Source organism: Molossus molossus, unplaced genomic scaffold, assembly GCF_014108415.1.
Source record: "Molossus molossus isolate mMolMol1 unplaced genomic scaffold, mMolMol1.p scaffold_m16_p_4, whole genome shotgun sequence".
NCBI lineage: Eukaryota > Metazoa > Chordata > Mammalia > Chiroptera > Molossidae > Molossus > Molossus molossus.
In genome coordinates, this window is record NW_023425377.1 from 77,542,857 (window position 1) to 77,565,578 (window position 22,722).

General features: G+C 45.9%; 1 protein-coding gene across 4 annotated transcripts in view; it reads left to right on the forward strand.

The window, feature by feature from the left end:
- SAFB2 (scaffold attachment factor B2) overlaps window positions 1–22,653 on the forward strand; it is a 46,999-nt gene extending 24,346 nt beyond the window's left edge. The window contains exons 13-23 of one of the 4 annotated variants that reach the window (XR_004956394.1): window positions 538–555; window positions 1,309–1,400; window positions 4,975–5,111; window positions 6,697–6,978; window positions 12,027–12,167; window positions 13,577–13,619; window positions 14,955–15,085; window positions 18,094–18,206; window positions 18,359–18,425; window positions 22,069–22,209; window positions 22,368–22,653. Coding sequence is in view for 3 of the 4 variants with exons in the window: in XM_036239646.1 (XP_036095539.1) it covers window positions 538–555; window positions 1,309–1,400; window positions 4,975–5,111; window positions 6,697–6,978; window positions 12,027–12,167; window positions 13,577–13,619; window positions 14,955–15,085; window positions 18,094–18,206; window positions 18,359–18,425; window positions 18,723–18,873 (1,175 nt within the window). In the remaining variant the exon portion in view is untranslated. Of the gene's footprint in view, window positions 1–537; window positions 556–1,308; window positions 1,401–4,974; window positions 5,112–6,696; window positions 6,979–12,026; window positions 12,168–13,576; window positions 13,620–14,954; window positions 15,086–18,093; window positions 18,207–18,358; window positions 18,426–18,722; window positions 19,071–22,068; window positions 22,210–22,367 lie in introns of those variants that run through there. The other 3 variants (XM_036239646.1, XM_036239648.1, XM_036239647.1) reach the window with 3 other exon arrangements.
- The last annotated feature ends 69 nt before the right edge of the window (window positions 22,654–22,722 follow it).

The window sequence follows — 22,722 nt, forward strand, 5'->3', positions numbered from 1 at the left end:
GAATCTTTAACAGAAAAGAGTGTGGGATTTGCCAGAGGGGGATATCCTAGTTCTTATAATTCAGTACAATTCTGCAGATGTGTAATCCCATTTTTTGTGCATGTATGTTAAAGCCAGAATGACTGAAAACCTCATGATGTCTATAGCCTGGGGAGCAGGAGCAGTTGCACTTGAAGTGTGCCACCTCTGTTGTCGTTTTTAAAAAATTTCTTGTGCTTTGCACCTTCAAATTTCCATGAGGCTCCACGGAATGTTTTGTTGCAAAAAAAAAGCCCATTCCTCCCTGGCAGGTGTGCTCAGTGATTAGAGCATCGGCCCTTGGATCAAAGGGTCTCAGGTTTCATTACTGGTCAAGGGCACCTACCTGGGTTGCAGGTTTGATCTCCGGCCCTGGTTGGGGTGCGTACATGAGGTAACCTATCGATGTGTATCTCACATTGATGTTTCTCTTTCTCTCTCTCTCTCTCTCTCTCTCTCTCTCTCTCTCACTCTTTCTCCTCCCCTCTTTTCCTCCCTCCCACTCTCTCTAAAAATCAGTGGAAAAAATATCCTTAGGTGAGGATTGAGGGGGGAAGAGCCCATTTCCTCCCCCTTTCAAAAAAGAAAAACAGAAACAAAATCTGACCATCTGGAGCATTGGGATTTGATGCAGCGAATTACAAGTTAGATCTTAATCATTGGGTTAATTTGCCAGCAGCCTCATGAGGAACATGTTTTTAAAATGTTCCTCAAGTATTGCACATTTTCTTAAATCAGTGGTTGTTCCAACAGTTAAAGCCTGCTTAGTGTGTCGTGAGAGGAAGAATTGGTCTGGAGCCTTTATTACTGAAGACAGATGAAGGGAAGCCCACTTGTGGGGGTGGTGAGGGTCTCCTGCAGAGCCAGCAGTACCTGATTCAGAGCACAAGAGCCTGGGTTCTGTAGAGCATTCCAGAATGTGTGGGAGGAAGAAAAATCGAAATTGGTTATCCTGGAGCCACTAGGATTCAGTGAGGGGTAAAGGAAACTTGTAGGTGGGATGTGTTTGTGCATACATTGCAGAATGCATTTGGATGCAAATTTAAATTGTAACATGGGAGCAAGTCAAAGCTACTCCATTCTAGATGAGCAAAGACCTGTTTGGGACTGCCAGCTGTTTTCTGCCCAGTGTGGCCATGTTGGTAGTGCTGCTTTTATATCATAATGAAGACAAGAATGAGACACAGAGGCTCCAGCGTTAGCATCAGTCACTTGACAGAGCAGCAAGAGCCCCAAGCTGGCTTGTGTGCGTCAGCATGTTTTCACAGATTGCTGTGTTTCTTCCTGAAGGAAGCAGAGGAATGGAACGGACGGTCGTAATGGATAAATCAAAAGGAGAACCTGTAATTAGTGTGAAAACCACAAGCAGGTCCAAAGAAAGAGTGAGTATTGCTTCTGCCACCTCAAGTCCAGCAGTTTTTGACTACTTTGACTTGCATTATGAAAACATTGTTTGGGCCCTGGCTGGTTTGGCTCAGCGGTTAGAGCCTCGGCCTGAGGTCCTGAGAGACCCGGGTTCGGTTCCCGCTAAGGGCGCGTACCTCGGTTGCAGTTTGTCCCTGGCCCTGGTCGGTTGTGCGGGTGGCAGCCACTCGATGTGTTCCTTTCACATCGATGTTTCTCTCTCTCTCTCTGTTCCTCTCTCTCCCTCCCACTCTACCTGAACAAAAAAAGGAAAAATGTCCTCGGGTGAGGATAAAAAAAACAACAACATTGTTTGGCCTTTAAAATGTTAAGAGTTCTTTGAAGTCCTCAGGTAGCACATTGTTCGCTCTTTAGATTACATGTGCAGACATGAAATTAGGTTTTAGACCTTATTTTAGAATAAAGCTTACCCATGTTTGCTTTCTAGAAATGTGTTTGCCTTTCTCTGATTCTTTGTCAGGTTATACCATTTTCTCGAGAACTGATTCCCCAGTGACAGCTCACCATGGAGTAAGAGCAAAACCCAGGCTAAGTCAGAGGGAGCTTCTACTCTTTGGTTAATCAAATAGCCGTTTATTCATTTTCCTTAGTTGATTTTTTTTTTTTATCCTCACCCGAAGACATTTTTGCATTTATCTTCAGATAGAGCGGGAGGGAGAGAGGGAAGAAGAGAGAGAGAGAAACATTGATGTGAGAGAGAGAGACATTGCCTGGCTGTCACCCACTTGACCCCATCCTGGGCCGGAGAAAAACTGCAACTGAGGTACGTGCCTTTAGCGGGAACTGAACCCGGATCTCTCTGATCCACGGACCAATGCTCTAACCGCTGAGCAAAACTGGCCAGAACTTTAGTTGATTTTTTTTTAGTCTTCTGTTAAATTAACCAAAAAGAAAAGTGGACTCTACCCTAAAACTGTCATGTCGTCAGAAAACAAGCTACATTGCTTATTAATTTTATACACACAGCCGGACAAGCTAGGGACTTCTCAGTTTGCTCTTTCCACTCTCCTTCCCAGATGAAGGTTCCAGCTAACACATTAGTGAGGAGAGCAGCATTTTTCTGATGAATACACGTTTTTATGATCCATCCAAGAACACTTTGTGTTGTTGAGACTTAAGTTTTAAATAAACATTTGGATTCTATAGAGAGCAGTTTGTAATGCCATTTTTTCTATGGGCTACATGAAAATCATAAAATACAGAGAAATCTAGAGAAGAAAACAAAAAAGGCCCACAAACTTACCACCCAGATAACTGATGTTAAAAAAAAAAAAAAGTAGTGATGTAAGCATGATTAAAGCTTTCAGATAGTACAGAAAGGCACAACACAAGCAAAATGTGTCTTTGCTTCTCCATGGGCTCTTTACACTCTAATAGTATTACACACACACCACACGTGTGTGCTCTGAAACACCAACAGCGGTGTTGTACGTAATATGTCTTGGAGACATGTGAAACAATTCTACTTTCTCATTTAAATTTAATTTTGAAATTATAGATTCACAGGAAGTTGTAAAGAATAAGGACAGAGGTCCCATCTGTCCGTCACCCAGTTTCGCCCAGTGGTTTTATTTGCTGTAACTAGCACAGTATCAAAGCCAGGAAGGTGATGGCATTGGTGTACAATGTGTGTGCAGTGCTAGGACATTTAATCACCAGTGAAGATGGATATGTCCCCTGTTGAAAACTGCTGTGGTGCAGCCTTCTTGTGCTTGCCTCTTGGCAGACTTGTAATCACCAATCAGTGGGGTTGCTAGATCCAAAGGTGCGTGTGTGTTATTCTTTGTGGTAGATGTTATCAGGTGCCCTTCAGAAAATTACAGAGGATGCTGACATTCATGGGCTGCCAGTAAGTGGCGAGGCCTTTTTGTGAATGCAAGAGTCCAGTTCACGGATGGCAGTGCTGTGCTGGCCTCTGCACTAGATCGCAGCCTCCCCCGGAACTTAGGGTAGCTAGCTTTCCCTCACTCCAACCTGCAGTGTGTGGAGCACACTTTAAACTTTGCCCATCTTACAGGTGAAGAGTGTCCTGTAATGTTTTGGGTTGTGCATCTGTCCTCTATCTGTATGTCCCTCTCTAATCCCCAACTTTTTTTTAGTAGAATATCTGATCCTAATCTTTGTCCATACTTCTTTCAGGTTGCTTTGTCTTTCATTGATTCCCTCCTCCCTCCCTGTGTGGGCTAATTAAGAAATTAAACTGACCAGCTTTTTTTTTTTTTAAGATTTTTTAAATTGATTTTTAGAGAGTGAAGTGGGAGGAGGAAACATCACTGTGAGAATGAAACATTGATCAGCTGCCTCTTGCAAACCACCCACTGGGGATTGAGTGCAACCTGGGCATGTGCCCTGACTGGAAATGGAACTGGACACCATGTACGGGATAATGTCCAACCAACTGAGCCATACCAGCTAGGGCAGAACATCTTTTTGAAAATGTAGTTTCCCATGGGTCTGCAGGAGGCCCTGGGTTCTGGGCTGTGAGAAAGCTTCTTAGGAGAGTCTGATTTGTGGCCAGTTTGGGTGTCACAGCCTCAGATGGGAGTTGGCCATCAGTGTTTCCTACCTTATGCCAAAAATAGAATAGCATGCTAGTCGCTTATTAAGCTCTTCTACCTTGTTGGGAGTGTGCATTATAGTACAGTGCCTTGGCTTGTTCTATTTCAAGGCTGCCTGCCTGAACCCTGAGCTACTCTTGAGAAGTGAAAGGTGCAGTCCCTCATTCAACTGTCCAAACAGCTGGCTTCATAGCTGCCCCCCAGTGAATGAAGGGGGTCTTATGTCCCCAGGTATACATGCCCTATCGCTCTGCTACACTAGAAAAACTACCTGGAGGTTTCCTGAGATTTCATCATATCTTTTCTCTTCCCTTTGTTTACAATGTTTAAAAGCTAGACTATAGGGTGAACAGTGTGGCTCTGATGTAGAGTGAAGTGGCTTGTGCTGGGTCCTCCATGTAACCCACTTGTGACAAAAGAATCTTAGTTGAACCCATTCCCCATTTGCCCTGAGAATACTCGCAGATTAGAGTTCTAAACTTACCCCCAAAGTTTGCCACAAAATATCTCGCTCTTATTATTATTTTCACATCACTCTAGTATATTGATAGTCTTTGGAAACAAAAGACATCATTCTATTTATAGCATTCTATTTTTAATAGTGGTATTTTTATTTACAAAATACACTAATCCCGCTTTGTGTTGTTCCATGCTTTGAAATTTACCACACGAAAAAAAATATTAAATACTGGTCATCATACACATTTCTGTTACATTAGGATTAGAGACAAGTTCTGTTTAGAAATAACTCCCCAAGGACAGTTTTTATATTTTATTTTCACATTGAAAAACCAGTCAGATTTGCTTCAGCCACAGAGAGTGTGTTTATGTAAAATTAAATGAACGCTGGCAGCGAGCTGCACTTTTTTTCCCCAAATGATAAAAAGGTTAATCCATATATGCATATTTAACTTTCATTGTGTATTTGTTATAATCATTTTTCTGATAGTAATAAACTAATTTTGGTAAACAGAGCTCCAAGAGTCAAGATCGCAAATCTGAAAGCAAAGAGAAGAGAGACATTTTGTCATTTGACAAAATCAAAGAGCAAAGGGAGCGAGAGCGCCAGAGGCAGTGGGAGCGGGAAATCCGAGAGTCGGAGAGGCGGAGGTGAGTGGGGTTGAGCCAGGTTGCTGGTCTCCTCTGGGGATGGTTGTCCTTTCTCTGCAAGTGAATCTCCTATATAGCCTGGGCTCACCTGTATGTTTTTCCTGGGGCCAGAAGGCCTATTGTGGGTGGCCAGTGTTCCTCAAAAGCTCACTTTCTTTTTTGTTTTAATTGAATTTATTGGAGTGACATTGGTTAATAAAATTATACAGGTTTCAGGTGTAAAATTCTACAGCACATCATTTATATATTATATTGTGTATTTACCATCCCACTATCCAAAGCACATTTCTGCTGAGCGTTTTCTCTGGCTAAAGTGGGGCCCTGGCCCATGGAGCAAGCTCACCCAGGGGTGGCTTTAATGGAAGAGTCCTAAGGGTTGAGGTCTCATTCTTCCCTCTGGAAACCTTCTACATAAGTAAAATCAAAAGTGGCAACCAAGGTGTGTTGCAGCTTTATTGGAGATGTTATCATAGGAGTGGCCTCTTCACCCCTTTGGTGTCGGGGTTTTGTGGCCTTTACAGGCAGCAGTGGTCACACAGCAACATTCTTTGCCCGTCTCACCATTTGTTAAGGTAGTTTATTGAAGTAAACCTGTCATTTCCACTTTTGCATTTTGCCAGTTCACGTCAGGAAGTCTAGTCACCTTGTCATTTCCTTCCAGTATTGTTTCATGAAGCAAAAGCTTTACATCACAGTGTTTGGGGAACATTCTTGAGCTGAAGCAGATCATGTACAAACCTCTTAAGTTATGCTACATTTGTTTTTCTCTTAAGTCGTGTGATTTTAGCTCCTCCCTATGTCACTTTAGAAAATAAAAGGGCATTGAGAAGCTTTCTGATCCCATTTGGGGGTCTTCTGATTCTGACTGCCTCATGCTTGGTTTGGAGCCTTTCCAGACACCAGCAGCGTGTATGAGGAGCAACAGCACGTCCTCCTCTCAGACGCAGAGAGAGGTGGCGCCAGTCTCTGCTCAGCTCCTGGTGTGCTGTGGCTGAGGATCATGAGACCTTGGCATTAGCTACTGGTGCCAGGCCAGCATACAATCAGCCCGTTAGCCTTCTCCTGTCCCCACACCCTCCTAGGTCTGTTCAAAATGACACTCATTTAAAAAGACAACTCATTTTACAGCATTAACCTGCAATAGAGTATCCTTCACCCTCAGGGAAACTATTATGATCACTCCTTAAGGGTTTTCTCTGTATGTACATCAGTTACCCTTTGCGTTTCTTTTTTTTTTTTCCCCCCTTACTGGTGTGTAGCTTCATTTGGGGGCCTTTAAGCCAAGTCCTTCTGACGAGGACCTGAAGCTCTCTGTCTCTTTGTTGTTATCTGCTCCCTCCCAGGCCTCCTCTGGTTTTGCTCTTTTGAGAAAGGGAAGATTTGGACATTGGGGCTCCTGGCTAATCCAAGCAACTTAGTGGAAGTGGGTGAGCACCTGCCACCTTGTAACCTGGGGCCCAAGCCAGTGAGCATCCAAGAAACCCAGAATGGCTAGATAGAGGTATCCAGGTCCCTTAGGAGGTCAGTGCCTCAATGGCCAGGAACCTCCACAGCGGGAAGTCAAAGTGGTCTTGTGTCACCGTAGAGAGCGGGAGCAACGGGAGCGGGAGCAGCGCCTGGAGGCCTGGAAGGAGAAGGCACGGCTGCAGCGGGAGCGCCTGGAGCTTGAATGTCAACGTCACCTCCTAGAGCGCGAGCGCATGGAGCGAGAGCGGCTAGAACGCGAGCGCATGCGTGTGGAGCGGGAGCGCAGGAAGGAGCAGGAGCGCATTCATCGGGAGCGTGAGGAACTGCGGCGCCAGCAGGAGCAGCTGCGCTATGAGCAGGAGCGCCGGCAAGGACTCAGGAGGCCCCATGATGATGGGAGGTAAGGATTCAGCCCACTTGTGGCCTAAAGGTAGTGCCTCTCCTCCCATCCAGTAGCCGCTTCTGCTCTTGTCCATCTAAGCATTGAGAATTGGGGATTTTATTTTATTTTATTTTTTTATTTATTTTATTTTAAAATATTTTATTTTATTTTATTTTAAAATATTATTTTATTTTATTTTATTTTTTATTTATTTATTTATTTATTTTATTTGTTAATCCTCACCCAAGGGTATTTTTTCCATTGATTTTTTTTTTTTTTTAGAGAGTGGAAGGAAATGAGGCTGGGATGGGGAGAGAGAAAGAGAAACATCAATGTGAGAGACACATCAAAATTGGTTGCCTCCCACACCTGTAAACCCTTGGTTCGAGGGCCAATGCTCTAACCACGGAGCAACATTGGCCAGGGCGACTTGGGGCTTTTTAACATAGAATCTGGACAGCTACCCAGAACTCATTGCTGCCATTGCCTCAGTTGTGTTCTCTGGAGAATCTTGATAGTTCTACTGCTGAAGGGTTTGTGATGCTTTTACTTAGGTTGTACCATTATTTTCACTGTGATTCCTGGTGAAGCATAACCACCTTCCATGTGCCGTTGCAGGAGATGACCAAGCGTGCATTAGGCCCGCATTGGCCATGGTTGCTTCTCCATCTCTTGTCCTTGTAGGACAGGGGTGGGGAATGTCTGGCCCGAGGGCAATATAAGGCTCCTGAAATCATTTGTTCTGGCCCTGTCAAGGCAACTGCAGGCCGAACTTGAATTTAAATAAATCTAAGAGCTCTTTTCATAACAACAACAACAATTTATATTAAGTGAATCATAAGATAACATAAATTTTGAGGAACAAGCAAGGAACATCCATTATGGGATAGACAGGACACATGAGTACATAACGGGGCAGACATGTATGCTTATCGTGGGCTGCCTGCAGCCCATCTGCCTATATCGCAGTGACTCAGAGAGGACAGTCGGCACCAGGCAGGCTGGGAGCATTCACGTTGCGGAAGTGTTAACACACTGTGGAGAAACTATGGCGATCCAGTGATGATGAGACAAGATATGATGAGAAGTTTCTGCGCAACATTAACGACCTTGCCTCCGATGATTGGCAGCCATGTTGTTGACTTCTTTGTCGACACAGATGATAACTCCAATCCAACATTATCCACATACCCAATCAATCCTCACAAAAACTGAATCTCAGATGAAGATTAAGGAAATTACAGTACACAGAAAAGACCTCAAGAGTCAGTGATATGGCCCTGGCCAGTTTGGCTCAGCGGTTAGAGTGTCGGCCTATGGTCCAGAGAGACCTGGGTTTTGTTCCCGCTAAGGGCATGTACCTCGGTTTGTCCCCAGCCCTGGTTGGGTCGTGCAGGAGGCAGCCATTCGATGTCTCCCTTTCACATCGATGTTTCTTTCTCTCTCTCTCTCTCTCTCTCTCTCTCTCTCTTCCTCTCTCTCCCTCCCACTCTATCTGAACAAAAAAAATGGGAAAATGTCCTCGGGTGAGGATTAAAAAAAAAAAGAGTCAATGATATGAATGTTGGATGTGTTCCAAATCCAAAATGCGGGTTTAGAACAACGATCAGAGCAAGATAGTCATGTCACTGGCAACACACACACTGGATAGTTATCAAAACTTAAGTGGTGTGACATTGTACAAATGGCAACTACAAAGAAAAGAAAAGTTGGTGCAGTGTCCATCTTTTCAAGAGAAAGGGATAAATGATAATTTTTTTGTTGTTGCAGTCAAAGACAAACCTGTGTGGCTAGTTTGTGGCAGTGTGTTAGCCAATCTGAACATGGTAGATGCATTATAGCTCAGAACATGGTAAATGCAATGAATTGGGAGGCCAAATGGGCCTGGATAAAATCAGTGCTCTTCAGGGGAGTTTGAAATCGCAACAAACTGCTTTCACTAGGCCTCGTTGTGACAGACACAACATTATTCAGACAAGTTATGTGCTGAGTGAGCTAATCACAAAGAAGCTAAGGCTGCACCCTGGCCAGTTTGGTTCAGCGGTTAGAGTGTCGGCCCACAGACTAGAGAGTCTCCGGTTCAGTTTCCGCTAAGGGCATGTACCTCGGTTGCAGTTTGTCCCCGGCCCCAGTTGGGGTCGTGTGGGTGGCAACCTCTCGATGTGTCTCTTTCACATCAATGTTTTTCTCTCTCTTCCTCCCTCCCTCTCTCCTGCTCTATCTGAAGATAATGCAAAACTATCCTCTTGTAAGGTTAAAAAAAAAAGCTGAGTCCTTGTGTATGGGGAGAGTTGGTGAAAGAATGCACAGTGGCTGCTGCAGAGTTGTTAGCACCGAAGTAAAATTGTTTCATTGTGTTAGTTAGTCTCAGAGAACTGTCTCAAATTGGATTACTGACTTAGCATAAGATATTGGAAAATTCTGCAGGAGATTTCCAGTTTTTCTCTCTAGCTTTTGATGAGGCAGCAGACATAGATGATGCCAAATTGGCCATTTTTGTTCGTGGGATAACTGCAGAGTTTGACAGTCAAGAGGAACCACTGTCACTGGAAGCCATGCATGGTCACTGTAAGAGGTGAGGACTTGTTTGAGAAACTTGTTTTATCAATGAAAAAACATGAACTATTTTGAAAAGTTAAGTGGTCTTACTACAGATAGAGCTCCAGCCAAGGTTGCCTCACAGAAAGAGTTAATTGCATTTGTCAAGAAAGAACTGAATCATCTCAGTCTTGATCCAGATGATTTGATTATATGCCACTGCATCATACACCAAGAAAGTCTCTGTGCACAGTCGTTGCAGCTCAATAATATGATGTCAGCAGTAGTGTCATGCATAAACTTTGTCAAAAGCAGAGGATTTAACAGCCTCCATTTTAATGAGTTACTGAACGATCTTGACTCTGAGTACAGTGGTCTTTTTTATCACTGTGAAGTGTGGTGGCTGAATTGCGAGAACATGCTCATGAGGTTTTACGAACTGTGGAATGAAGTCAAGCATTTCCTGGAGATGAAGGGAAAACCTGTCAGGTAACTCAATGGTAGCAAGTGGTTGTGTGATTTAGCGTTTGTGGTGGACATTACCAAGTACCTCTCAGAGCTGAACATCAAGCTGCAGGGCCCGAACCAGCTTCTCAGGAGTAACATGGTGCCATTTCCCAACTCTGGAAGGACAAAAGGCCTTCTACAACATTTGAAAATGTTGGTGAATGTGCAAAACTAATTGAGGTATTTAATGAAAGATTCAAGGACATGAAAAGTAAACAAATGGAATTGAACATCTTTGCTACACCATTCCATGTGGAACCAGCTAATGTGCCTGATAACCTACAACATGAAATTATTCAGCTACAAAATGATGGTGAGCTGAGAGCTAGGTACAGCAACCTCTCACTGCTTGAATTCTGTAAGCGTTACATAAGCAACGATGAGTTTCCCACTTTGAGAAGACATGCATTGAAATAATGCTTCTGTGTTTGGAACAAGTTACTGCTGCAAGCCACTCTTTTTTTTTTTTTATTCTCACCCAAGGACATTTTTCCATTTTTTGTTCAGATAGAGCGGGAGGGAGAGAGAGGAAGAGAGAGAGAGAGAAACATCAATGTGAAGGGACACATCGAGTGGCTGCCACCCGCACGACCAACCAGGGCCGGGGACAAACTGCAACCGAGGTACGTGCCCTTAGCGGGAACCGAACCCGGGTCTTTCTGTACTGCAGGCCAACGCTCCAACCGCTGAGCCAAACCAGCCAGGGCGTAAGCCATTCTTTTTAAAACTTATCGCAAAGACTAGGCTGCACTCCAGACTGACTGATGCAAATCTGGAAAAGCAATTGCAAGTAGCAACGTCATTAATACCAGCTAACGTGACATGCTCACCAAAGAGAAACAGTTCCAGCCATCACATTAGGAGTGAGTTAATTAAATGTTTGACCAAATACAGCAGGCTAATTTTTAAGTTGATAGTTTTGTATGGCCGGTGAATGATGTTACAAATATCCAAATGGCCCTTGGCAGAAAAAAGACACCTCATCCCTGTTGTAAGGGGAGAGGCACAGAGTCGGCACTGTGGAAAAGGACATTGCAAGTAAGTTTGTTGGTCTCTAACTTCTCTGAGCTACTTAATTGACGGTCACCCATCACCTCACCACCCGTGAGCCTAGTTTTCCAGTAAAAATCAGGAAGAAGATAATTGGATGCTGTCTTGAGCTGTATGTAGTTCACTATCAGCCGATCTAATTCCCTTTACTTTTTGCAAAGATCTCAGGGGAGGTTCAGGTTATCATAGAAGAGGGTAAGATGAAAACGTGGCACCTCGGAATACCAGTCCTGAAGAAGCAGATATTTTATTTCACTTGCATTTGAGCTCAGGCAGGGATCAAGGTATTAACAGCCTCGTGACACAATTAGCATACACCAGTCTGTTTTTCAGGATTTTCAGATGAGGATACTCATATACCTCTTGACAGTTTGGGGGATATTAATTTATCACATCAAAGTGATAATGATTGAATGTTTAGAGATTAGCCCTGCAGAACTTTTTTGTGGCTGTTAATCCTCACTGGAGGATATTTTTTCCATTGATTTTTAGAGAGAGAGTGGGAGTGAGGGGGCAGGTGGGGAGAGAAAGAAACATCGATGTGAGAGAGACACGTCTATTGGTTGTGTTCCGTATGTACCCTGACTGGGGCTGGGGATAAACCTGTAACCCAGGCACATGCCCTTGACCTGGAAACAAACCTATGACCGTTTGGTCCTTGGGTGATGCAGGATTTTTTTTTCTTTATTGATTTTAGAGAAAACGATAGAAACATCGGTGAGAGAGAACATCGATTGGCTACCTCCTGCATGCCCCCCACTGGGGATTAGGCCCACAACCTGGGCATGTGCCCTGACCAGGAATCGAACCAGCGATCTCTTGGTGCATGGGTCCACGCTCAACCACTGAGCCACACTGGCCGGGTGATACAGGATATTTTAAATTATACTGGGTCTGAAGACAGAGCTCCACTTCTTTCTTTTTTTCTTTGTTCTCTTTCATAAATGAAATTTGCATCCTTTTTATAATAGGCGAGATGATGCCTATTGGCCAGAAGGAAAACGTGCAGCCCTGGAGGACCGGTACCGCCCAGATTTCCCTCGGTATGATCACCGCTTCCACGACTTCGACCATCGAGACCGAGGCCAGTACCAGGACCATGTAGTCGACAGGTCAGTGTCTCACCCTCTTTCTGCAGTGGGGACAGGTCTCCATCTGTTCTCTTAATATCTGATTTATTTGTGAGAGCCCTAGTAGACTTTGACCAGCTGCACATGACATGAGATTTAGAAATATAGGCCTTGCCCAGCCAGAGGGGCTCAATGGTTGAGCATTGACCCATGCACCGAGAGGTCACTGGTGTGATTCCTGGTCAGGGCGCATGCCCAGGTTTCAGGCTTGATCTCTGGTAGGGTTGTGCAGGAGGCAGCCAATGGATGTTTCTCTCTCATTGATGTTTCTCTCTCTCACTCCCTTTTTCTCTCTAAAATTTGATAAAAATATAAAAAAAGAAAGAATGAAACGTAGGCCTTGACCAAGGTGTTGGGATCAGTGGTCACTTATAGCATCCACAACTTGTCTGTCAGGGCTCGTTTCATACGCTGTCCTTTGCACAGATAGGACAGATGAGGCACTGTGCAGGACCTGAGTCTCAGCATTCCCCAGTACTCAGGTCTCTTGAGGGTGGTCCAGGCTCTGAGTTTCACATCTCCCTGGGGATTCCTCCCTGTTCCTCCCGTCAGCACCAGCCCCCCTGGGATCACAGGGCTTTGTTAATATACATAGATGAAAAAGCAGTTTTTAGAAGAGGTTTGACCTGCCTGAGCTTGCAAAGACAAAGTAGGCAGGAACCCACATCTGTGAGGTTCATTGGCATGTGTAAGTTTCTGTGCCAGCAAATTACAAAGAGAACTGATCGGAGAATATGGGGCATTTCTTATTGGGCCTTCTTTGTGTTTCACAAGTCTGGGTGGATTTTTTTAGCCAGTGTTCTTTTTGTCTTTGTAGTGCCTTGTTTAATGAGGACTATATCTACTTGATTAGGAAGACAGCCCTCACTTTTCCAGTTGAAGAGTTCTCTCTTTGGGAGAAATCTTACTGGGCTCCCCTGGGCTGCATATCCTGGAGCCATTTCACCATTCATTAGCTCTCTGTAAGGGAAGAGGAAACAGGAGAAAGGTAGCTAAAAAGCCACTCATTTAATTCATTGTGGCTGGAGTTGGTTGAGATTTGGTATGAGTCACATGTGTTGGGCTAAACCAGAGATTAAGTTTTTCTTTTACCTTGACTATTGTCACCAGGCCATGTAAATGAGGCCTTAGCTTCATTCAGGGGTCTCTGTTTCTGAGACCCCTTCCTCTGAGGGATTTCAGTAAAATTCTTATTCCTCCCTTGTTGGGGTCTGACTTCACTCTCACCACGAGGGAAAAATATAAGCCAGCTTTCTTTTTCTTTAATCAGGCAGTGTTTACATGGGGAAATAGAATGAGTATCCTAATTTTGGAACTGTTATGTAGGGCCTGCACAAATGTCGTATGGTACCATCAGCTGCCATTGGAATTAGATTTTTTTCCCCCTTCAGGAGAGAAGGCTCAAGGTCAGTGCTGGGAGAGCGAGATGGACAGGTGAGTAACACCCAGACACCGGGTGCCTGTTCTGTGTCTGGGTGGGCAGGGGAGTGTTCTGGCCATTATTACAAGTGCACAGAATTGCTTGTTTTCTGATGAGTGGAATCTTTGTTCAGATGCTTGGGGCTTTTTCTTGTTTAATTTTGTCCAGCAGAATCTGCAGATATCTCTTGTTGCCTGCTTGCTTAGAATGCCTCTGAGTGTTGGGACTGAGGTGCCCACTGTACCCCAGATGGGGATTAGTGGCCTATTAGGGGGTCATTTAGCCCATGTTTGAGGGGGTCCCTCTGTTTCAGGTGCTAGGGTAGGTCCTGGTGTCTTCAATGTGCCGACACCTGGTAAGGGGTGCATAAGGTGTTAGCTCAGAGAAAAAGGGAGCTTGCATAAAAAAGGCAGGGGACAGCCATCAGAATCTTGGTTTTTAAAATAGGAGGCCCTGGCCAGTTTGGCTCAGCAGTAGCGTGTCAGCCCAAGGACCAATGAGTTGTGGGTTCGATTCTGGCCAAGGGCACGTACATTGGTTGTGGTTCATCCCTGGCCCCAGTCAGGGTCTTGCAGGAGGCAACCATTCGATGTGTCCCTCTCACATCAATGTTTCTCTCTCCCTCCCTTCCTCTCCCTCTCTCTCCCTTCCACTCTATCTGAAGAGAGATAGAAAAATATCCTCAAGTGAGGATTTTAAAAAATTAATTTAAAAAATAAAATAGGGGTGTGTTTTCTGAGAACAGTAGACCAGCTCTGTCACTGCCCAGATGTGCTGGGTTCCTGAGCACAGAGCTGGTTGGCCAGGGCACTGAAGTTCCTTTCTTCAGCATTTGCCTCCACTGTCAGCTATTGAGAGGCTGTGCCACCTCCATAGATTGATGGCAAAGGAGGAAGTCGGGGGTGTTGGAGGGGCCCTCCTGTCACCAGCAAGAAGGATGGTCCCAGTCTTCGATCCCCAGTAGGGGGCGTCTCAGTGGACCCTTCAGGGGAGGCATCGAGTGCCATAAAACTTGACTCTCCACACTCACAGGGCCAGAGAGGCTAGTACTGGCTCTGTGTGTGGCACCAGTGATGGAGCTCTAGGGGCACTCTGTTCTCAAGCAAGAAAGCAAAGAGCTCTGCCAGGAGCTACTATAGCATTGTTAGGGTTTCAGGCAGAGCCTCCAACAAAGTGAGATTCAGAATGGGCCTGGGCAGGTCCTCTCAGAGTGGCCAGAAGTTCTTCGCCACACCCTGGCCCACCTCAGCAGGGCATACAGATTGACAGACTTTCCAGAAGATGGGCCTGCCTCAGGCTTGTAGGTAGTGATGTGGCTAGAATTGCCCTGTTCCTCTTCTGCCTTTCAGCACTATTCAGATGACCGCCATGGCCATGGAGGGCCACCAGAGCGCCATGGCCGGGACTCTCGAGATGGCTGGGGAGGCTACGGCTCAGACAAAAGGATGAGCGAGGGCCGTGGGCTGCCACCTCCACCCAGGTTAGTGGGCGGGCCACAACAGGTGTGGGCATCTTCCCCAGGTTAGAGGCCTGCCCCTCTGAAAGTGAACTGGTTGTGTGCACCTTGCCAGGTTGCCTACATTACCCCAGGTATGAACATCTCCATCACAAGGCCCTTGCCTGCTGGAGGAAATATCCATGGAGCCTTTCTTAGATTTGTCCCCCTGGACAATAGAGAAGCTTTATTCTCCCCCTTAAGCACACACACACCCAAAGTTGTCTTTAGGAATTTTGAAGGCCAGCATCTTCGATACCAGAAAGTTCTACTTTATCTCTCATGGGGTTTCAGGTGTTGGGCAAAGACTGCAGCGCCAGTCTGGTAGATTAATGCAAAGTGTACTTTCTTGAGCAACCTACTTAGTGCTTGGTCGTTTAACATTTAAATCATTTTTTTTAAGTACCTGTGGGAAATGTAAATGGGAGATCTCTTCCTCAGACAGGAGACAGCCCTGAGCAGCATCACTGCATGATTGGGTGGCTGTCACCTGCTGGCATACATTAGAAACTTTCAGGTCTCACTTTTGGGGAACAGTATTACATTTGCCCTCGAAGACAGGTGTTAAGGGTTGTCGTGGGTTCCTAATCCTGGCCTCTGAGCACCAGTCAGCCAGGTGGCCAGTGCACTTGTCATTCCAGGCTCAGCCTTGGTCTGGGAAAGCTTTCCTGGACAGCCATGGTGACTGCTGGTGCCCATACTCTGTTTGGATTTTAATCTTCCAGAGTTTCTGTCTGAAACATTTTTCTTTTTTAAACACCTTTTTTGAGACACAGTTCGCATGCCACACAATTCACTCATTTAAAGTGTACAGTTCAACCCAGCCGGTGTGGCTCAGTGGTTGAGCGTCGACCCAGGAGGTCACAGGTTTGATTCCTGTCAGGGCACATGCCCAAGTTGTAGGCCCAATCCCCAGTGTAAGGCATGCGGGAGGTGGCCAATTGATGTTCTCTCTCATCAGTGATTCTATTTCTCTCTCCCTTCCTCTTTCTCTAAATAAAAAAATCAATAAAAACATATTAACATGTACAATTCAGCCCAGCTGATGTGGCTCAATGGATTGAGCATCGGCCCATGCATCAAGAGGTCATTGGTTCAATTCCTGGTAAGGGCACGGGTCTGGGTTGCAGGCTCGATCCCCAGTAGGGGGCGTGCAGGAGGCAGCCAATTGATGTTTCTTTCTTATCGATGTTTCCATCTCCCTCTTCTTTTCCCTTCCTCTCGCTCTAAAACATCAATAAAAATATATTTTAAAAGCCCTGGCTTGTCTTGTTCAATGGTTAGAGCATCAACCTGTGGACCGAAGTTTTGGGTTTTATTCTAGTCAAGGGTATGTACCTCAGTTGCAGGTTCGATTCCTGGCCCTAGTCAGGCTCGGGTGGGAGCCACCAATCAGTATGTCTCTCATCAATGTCTTCTCTCTCCCTCTCTCTATCCCCCTCTCTCCCTTCTTCCTACTCTGAAAAATCAATGGAAAAATATCCTCAGGTGAGATTTATTTTATTTTTTTATTAATGTTTTATTGATTTTTTTTTTTTTTTTAAGAGAGAGGGGAAGGGCCCTGGCCAGTTTGGCTCAGCGGTTAGAGCGTCGGCCTGCGGTCTGGAGAGACCCGGGTTCGGTTCCTGCTAAGGGCACGTACTTCGGTTGCAGTTTGTCCCCGGCCCTGGTTGGTGTGCGGGTGGCAGCCACTCGATGTGTCCCTTCACGTCAATGTTTCTCTCTCTCTCTCCCTTCCTCTCTCTCCCTCCCACTCTATCTGTACAAAAAATGGAAAAATATCCTCGGGTGAGGATAAAAAAAAAAAAAAAGAGAGAGAGAGAGGGGAAGGGAGAGGGAGAGTAGATGGAAATATCAATGCCTGCACATCCCCTACTGGGATCGAGCCTGCAACCTGGGCATGTGCCCTGACTAATAATTGAATCAGGACCTCTCAGTCCGTGGGACGATGCTCAATCCACTGAGCCATACTGGCCAGGCCTCTTGTTTCTAGTTCTCCTTTACTCTCTCTAAATAATCAATAAAAACATTTTTTAAAACTATTATAAAAATATATATATTTTAAAAATTAAAAATGAAGTGTGTAATTTAGTAGCTTTCAGTATGTCCATAACTTGTGCAGCCTTCACCAGTCTATTCTAGAACATCTTCACTTCAAAAAGAAGCTCTGCCCCAGGCAGCATTCATTCCCCTCCCTCAGTCCCTGCAACCACTTCCTATATCTGGATGTGCCTGTTCTGGACATTTCACATAAACAGAACCACACACCCCGTGTGGCATTTTTGTCTGATTTCTGTCATTGAGTATCATGTGTTCAAGGTTCATCTACATTGTAGTGAGTGACAGTGCTTCACTCTGTTTTTTTATAATGTATTGATTTGAGAGAGAGAGAGAGATTTGTTGCTCCACTCATTTGCATACTCAGTTGAATTTTTTCTTTTTTTTTTTTTATCCTCACCTGAGGACATTTTTTCCATTTTTTGTTCAGATAGAGAGGGAGGAAGAGAGAGAGAAACATTGATGTGAAAGGGACACATCAAGTGGTTACCACCCGCACAACCCCAACCAGGGTTGGGGGCAAACTGCAACCAAGATACATGCCCTTAGCGGGAACCAAACCCAGGTCTCTCTGGACCACAGGCTGACGCTCTAACCACTGAGCAAAACAGGCCAGGGCTCATTAGTTGATTTTTGTATATGCCCTGTCTTGGGATCAAACCTGCAACCTTAGCTTATCAGGACAATGCTGTAACCAACTGAGCTACCCAACCAAGGCCTGTCTGTCTTTCTGATAAGCCATGGTGGGTGGATCTCATGTGTCTCATTATTGTGGTTGTGATGTTACTGGTGCTGAACACCTTCTCATGTGCTTAGTGGTCATGTGTGTACTTTTGGAGAAGTTTCTGTTCCCTTCTTCACCCCCTTCCCTCAGAAACTTTGATGAGAGGCATACTGGGACTGTGGTGTATCTGCTTTATTTCCCTCCGGTACAGGGGTGGACGTGACTGGACAGAGCACAGTCAGAGGCTAGAAGAGCACCAGGAGCGTGCCTGGCCGGGCATGGTAGACACAGGCACAGCAGGCCGGGAGCATGCCAGGTGGCTAGGTATGGGCTAACTCCCACCCATGGGGGGAGGGGGAGCGGGAGTTCCCAGGGAGGGGTGGCTAGTCCCAGAACTCTCCACAGGCCAGCTTTCCCCCAGCATTTCCAGAAACTTCTAAGAAGGGAGTGTTTGCAGACTCTTTCTTCTCTTCCAGGTGGTGAGAGGGGCCTCTCTGGGCCCTCAGGGCCAGGACACATGGCCAATCGGGGTGGAATGTCGGGGTAAGAAGTTTTGTCCTGGATAAAATTGATTTGTTCCTACTCCTCACTTCCTCTCCCTTTTTTGCATGTTTGATCAACTTGCTGGGTTGAATGTTTTAAAAACAAATCTCAAAAGCAGCTCTTGGCAACTTGCACAAGTAACACTGTCCAGTGACCAGGAATGTGGTCTGTCATTGGGATGTTTCTCACCCGGAGAAAACCACGCAGGCTCTAAAGGCTGCAGAGCTGTGTACCACGCCATATTATGGTGAAAATGTAAAGCACTTCGAGGGGACAAACATGTGCCTTTGTTCCTAGGCGAGGCGGCTTTGCACAAGGTGGGCATTCCCAGGGCCACGTGGTGCCCGGTGGAGGACTGGAAGGTGGAGGACTGGCCGGCCAGGACCGGGGCAGCAGAGTCCCGCATCCCCACCCCCACCCATACCCCCACTTCACTCGTCGATACTAAACCCCACTCCCTCCGCCTGTTCAGGTAGACAGATGCACTGTTGAATCTCTTAGCCAGTTACCTTGAACTTGTGGAATGTTTTAAGAAACAAAAACAAATCCTGCCACCATGTTGTAGCTCTATAATATGTGAATTCACTTTTTTTTTTTTAAATAAGTGTGGTCTTGTCCTGCCATTTTTGAGACAAGGTTTCTGTAACAAGGCATTCCATTTTCCATTAATAAAAGTTTACGGTTCGCATTCTGATGTGTATGTTGTGGTGATTACAGAGCAGAGAGCAGCACCGTTGCGCACTTGGGTGTCAGCTACCACTCATCATACTTGAACTCTCCCAACTGACAATGAAGTAAATGTCACCTCCCCATCTGAGAGATGAGGAGCCAGGTGCAGGGGTTAGATCACATGCCCAAGGTTGTAGGTGGTATTTTATTGAGGGGAGGGCTGTGTGCATTGTGGAGCCTCTGACTACTTCACCCTTTGTGCCAGAGTGCCTAGGGCAGTGTCCAGTGATGGTGTGGGGTTTGGGGGCCTGGCTAAGGGGTGGGTATGTGTGGTGAGCCCTGCAGTGCTTAGCAGCTGCCCTCGTCCCCCCCAGAGCACACTGGCCCTTCTAAAAGGGCAACAACCCTTGCTCGGCACAAGCTCAGTGTGCCCAAGCCAGTAATTTTTCTGGAAGTGCAAATTCACATGTGAAATCTCATTTGTGATAGAAGTGGTTCCAGTTTTCTTCATCAAAGACTGCTGAACAAGGCACCTGGCTGGCCAGAGGTGCCATGTCACAAGCTCCCGGTCAGGCACCACAGTGAGGTGCTTCTCTTTCTCTGGGAGAAAAGCAGTTGCACAAGCAGACTGCCAGCAGGGAGTGGGTGACTGCAGGCGTGTTGGGGCAGCAAAAAGCCAAATCCGTCATCTCATGAGTGGGAGGTCTAGTGGCCCCAAGGTTCCTGGAGCAGGAGGGAGAGCTTGCTTCCCACCATTCCTGGCCCTGGTCCAGTGTGGTAAGAGTTAATCCACTGTGCTGCCTGCTGGGGACCTCAATTCTCTCCCCTTGGTAACTAGGACAGCCACCCCACAGGCCCCCAAACAATTGCAAATTCTCCCTGAGTACCCTGAGTTCCTGCTGGGCTGTTTAGTTTTAAAAGAGCAATCTGAAAATCCCCAGCATTAAAGGCAGGTCAGTGCTGGCCCTCTGTGTCCTGTCTGTTTGAATTGCTGCAAATAAACACTTCGTTTGCTTCCTCCACCACAGGGGCTTGTAGAGTCCTTTTCCAAAGACAGGTTGACAGGACATCAACTCCATGTTGTGCATGGGGGCCTGCACAGCATGTTGTCTCCTGCACGGAGGTCTGTCTCCTCTTTTCAAGCTATAGTCTAGAAATTGGGTCTGGACTTTCCATTTTGGGTGCAAAAAGAGACTCGCTGGCCGGTTTGGTTCAGGGGTTATGGCGTCGGCCTGCGGTCCAGAGACACCTGGGTTCAGTTCCCGCTAAGGGCACGTACCTCAGTTGCAGTTTGTCCCCGGCCCTGGTTGGGTCGTGCGGGTGGCAACCACTTGATGTGTTCCTTTCACATCAATGTTTCTCTCTCCCTCCCTCCCATTTTATCTGAACAAAGAAATGGAAAAATGTCCTCAGGTGAGGATTTAAAAAAAAAAGAGACTCAAGCTTGGGTAGTGGGTGAGACCAGTTTTTAGCTGTTGTCATAGATGCAATGGAGCAACTACTCTGGCAGGCAGAGTGGCGTCCTGGAGTGCCACCAGGGCTCTCAACTGGGGCACTACCATCAAGCTGCTCCATGGAGCCTTGGGAAACAGTGTAGGCTGTTGTTCCCTCTGGACAGTCCCTGGGGGTGAGAACAGCCCCTTCCTAGTTAGCTGGGCCTAAAACCAAGCTGTTTTATATAGACACAAAATACATTTATTTGCTAGGGCTGCCGTAACAGTACTGCAAACTGTGGTTTGAAACAAATTTATTCTCTCCCAGTTATGGAGGCCAGAAGTTCAAGATCAAAGTGTTTGCAGGGCTGGTTCCTTCTAAGGCCATGAGGAAAATTCTGTTTTAGGCTTCCCCTTATTTCTGGTGGTCGCTGGCAATCTTTGGAGTTCTTGGCTTGTGGAAGCACCCTATCTGCCTGCCGCCTTCATCCAGCCTCCCTGTGTGTCTGCATCCAAATGTTCCTCCACCTTTTATAGATAGATAGATAGATAGATAGATAGATAGATAGATAGATAGATAGATAGAGATAGAGATATATTTTATTGATGTTTTGAGAGAGAGAAACATCGCTGTGAAAGAGAAACATTGATCAGCTGCCTCCTGCACGCCCCCTACTGGGATCAAGCCCGCAACCCAGGCATGTGCCCTGTCCGGGAATTGAACCAGGACCTCTCAGTTCATGGGACTACTCTCAATCCACTGAGCCACACTGGCCAGGCTAAATGTGTCCCCCCCCCCCCCCCCCCCCGCCGCCTTTTTAAAAAAAAATATTTTTTTCTTTATTGATTAAAAAAAATTTTTTTTTTCTTTATTGATTTTTTGTTAAGAGAGAAAGAGAGAAACATCGATGAGAAATATCGTTGATTGGCCATGTCCTGCATGCCCCGCAACGGAGATTGGGCCCACAACCTGGGCATGTTTCTTGACCGGGAATTGAACCGGTGACCTCTTGGTGCATGGGTCAATGCTCAACCAGTGAGCTACACTGGCCGGGCTAAATGTCCCCTTTTTATTTTTATTTTTTAATTTTTTTTTTATCTTCACCCGAGGACATTTTTGCATTTATCTACAGATAGAGCAGGAGGGAGACAGGGAGAAAGAGAGAGAGAGAAACATTGACGTGAGAGAGACACATGGAGTGGTTGCCACCCACACAACCCCAACCAGGGCTGGGGATAAACTGCAACCGAAGTACATGCCCTTAGCGGGAACCAAACCCAGGATTCTCTGGTCCACAGGCTGATGCTCTAACTGCTGAGCCAAAATGGCCAGGGCTAAATGTCCCCTTTTTATAAGGGGACATAATCATACTGGTTTAGGGTCACCCCAGTGACCTCATGTTACCTGTGTAAAGGCCTTGTCTCCAAATGGGGTCACATTCTGAGGTCCGGGGCCCAGAATTTCAACATGAATTGGGGGGGAGCACCATTCACTGGCTAATAGTACTCTTCACAGTTTTCATACATATGGATTTTTTCAGGGATGCAACTTCTGGGTAAATTGAGAGGATTGCTCATTGTTCAGTACAGAATCTTACCAAGAGTGCACCATTTCTCTGAGCAGAGCTGCTGGGGTCTCGATTCCTCCCCATGATTCTGTCTGATGGGCACCGTCTGAATAGGTAGGTCCTCACCATCGTGCTCGTCAGGCTGGGTGAGACAGTATTGGACATTCTTTTCTTTTTATTTCTTCTGTCTGTATCTGATAAGACATCACACTGGTTAGCTTGTTTTTAAATTGTGCGTAGTTAGATTATATTCACTCTGATTTTTATTTCAGGAGAGAAAAGGAAGGTTGAACAAAATATCTGTTATAAAAGGGGCTGCAAATGGACACTCGGGTTATTTCCACGTGGACTTTTGGCTCCTGTGAACAATGCTGCCATGAAGACGGGTGTATGGGTTTGTCATTCTCCTGGGTGAGACCTAGGAATGGAATTGCTGGGTCAGTCGGTAACTCTGTTTAACTTTGAGGAACCACCGCCTGTTACCTACAGCGGTGGCACCATTTTTCATTCCCACCAGCCATGCACAAGCATTCTGATTTCTCCACATCCCTGCCGGCACTTGCTATTTCCTATTTTTGTTTGTTTGTTTGTTTGTTTGTTTTATAATAGCCATCCTAATTGGAGGGG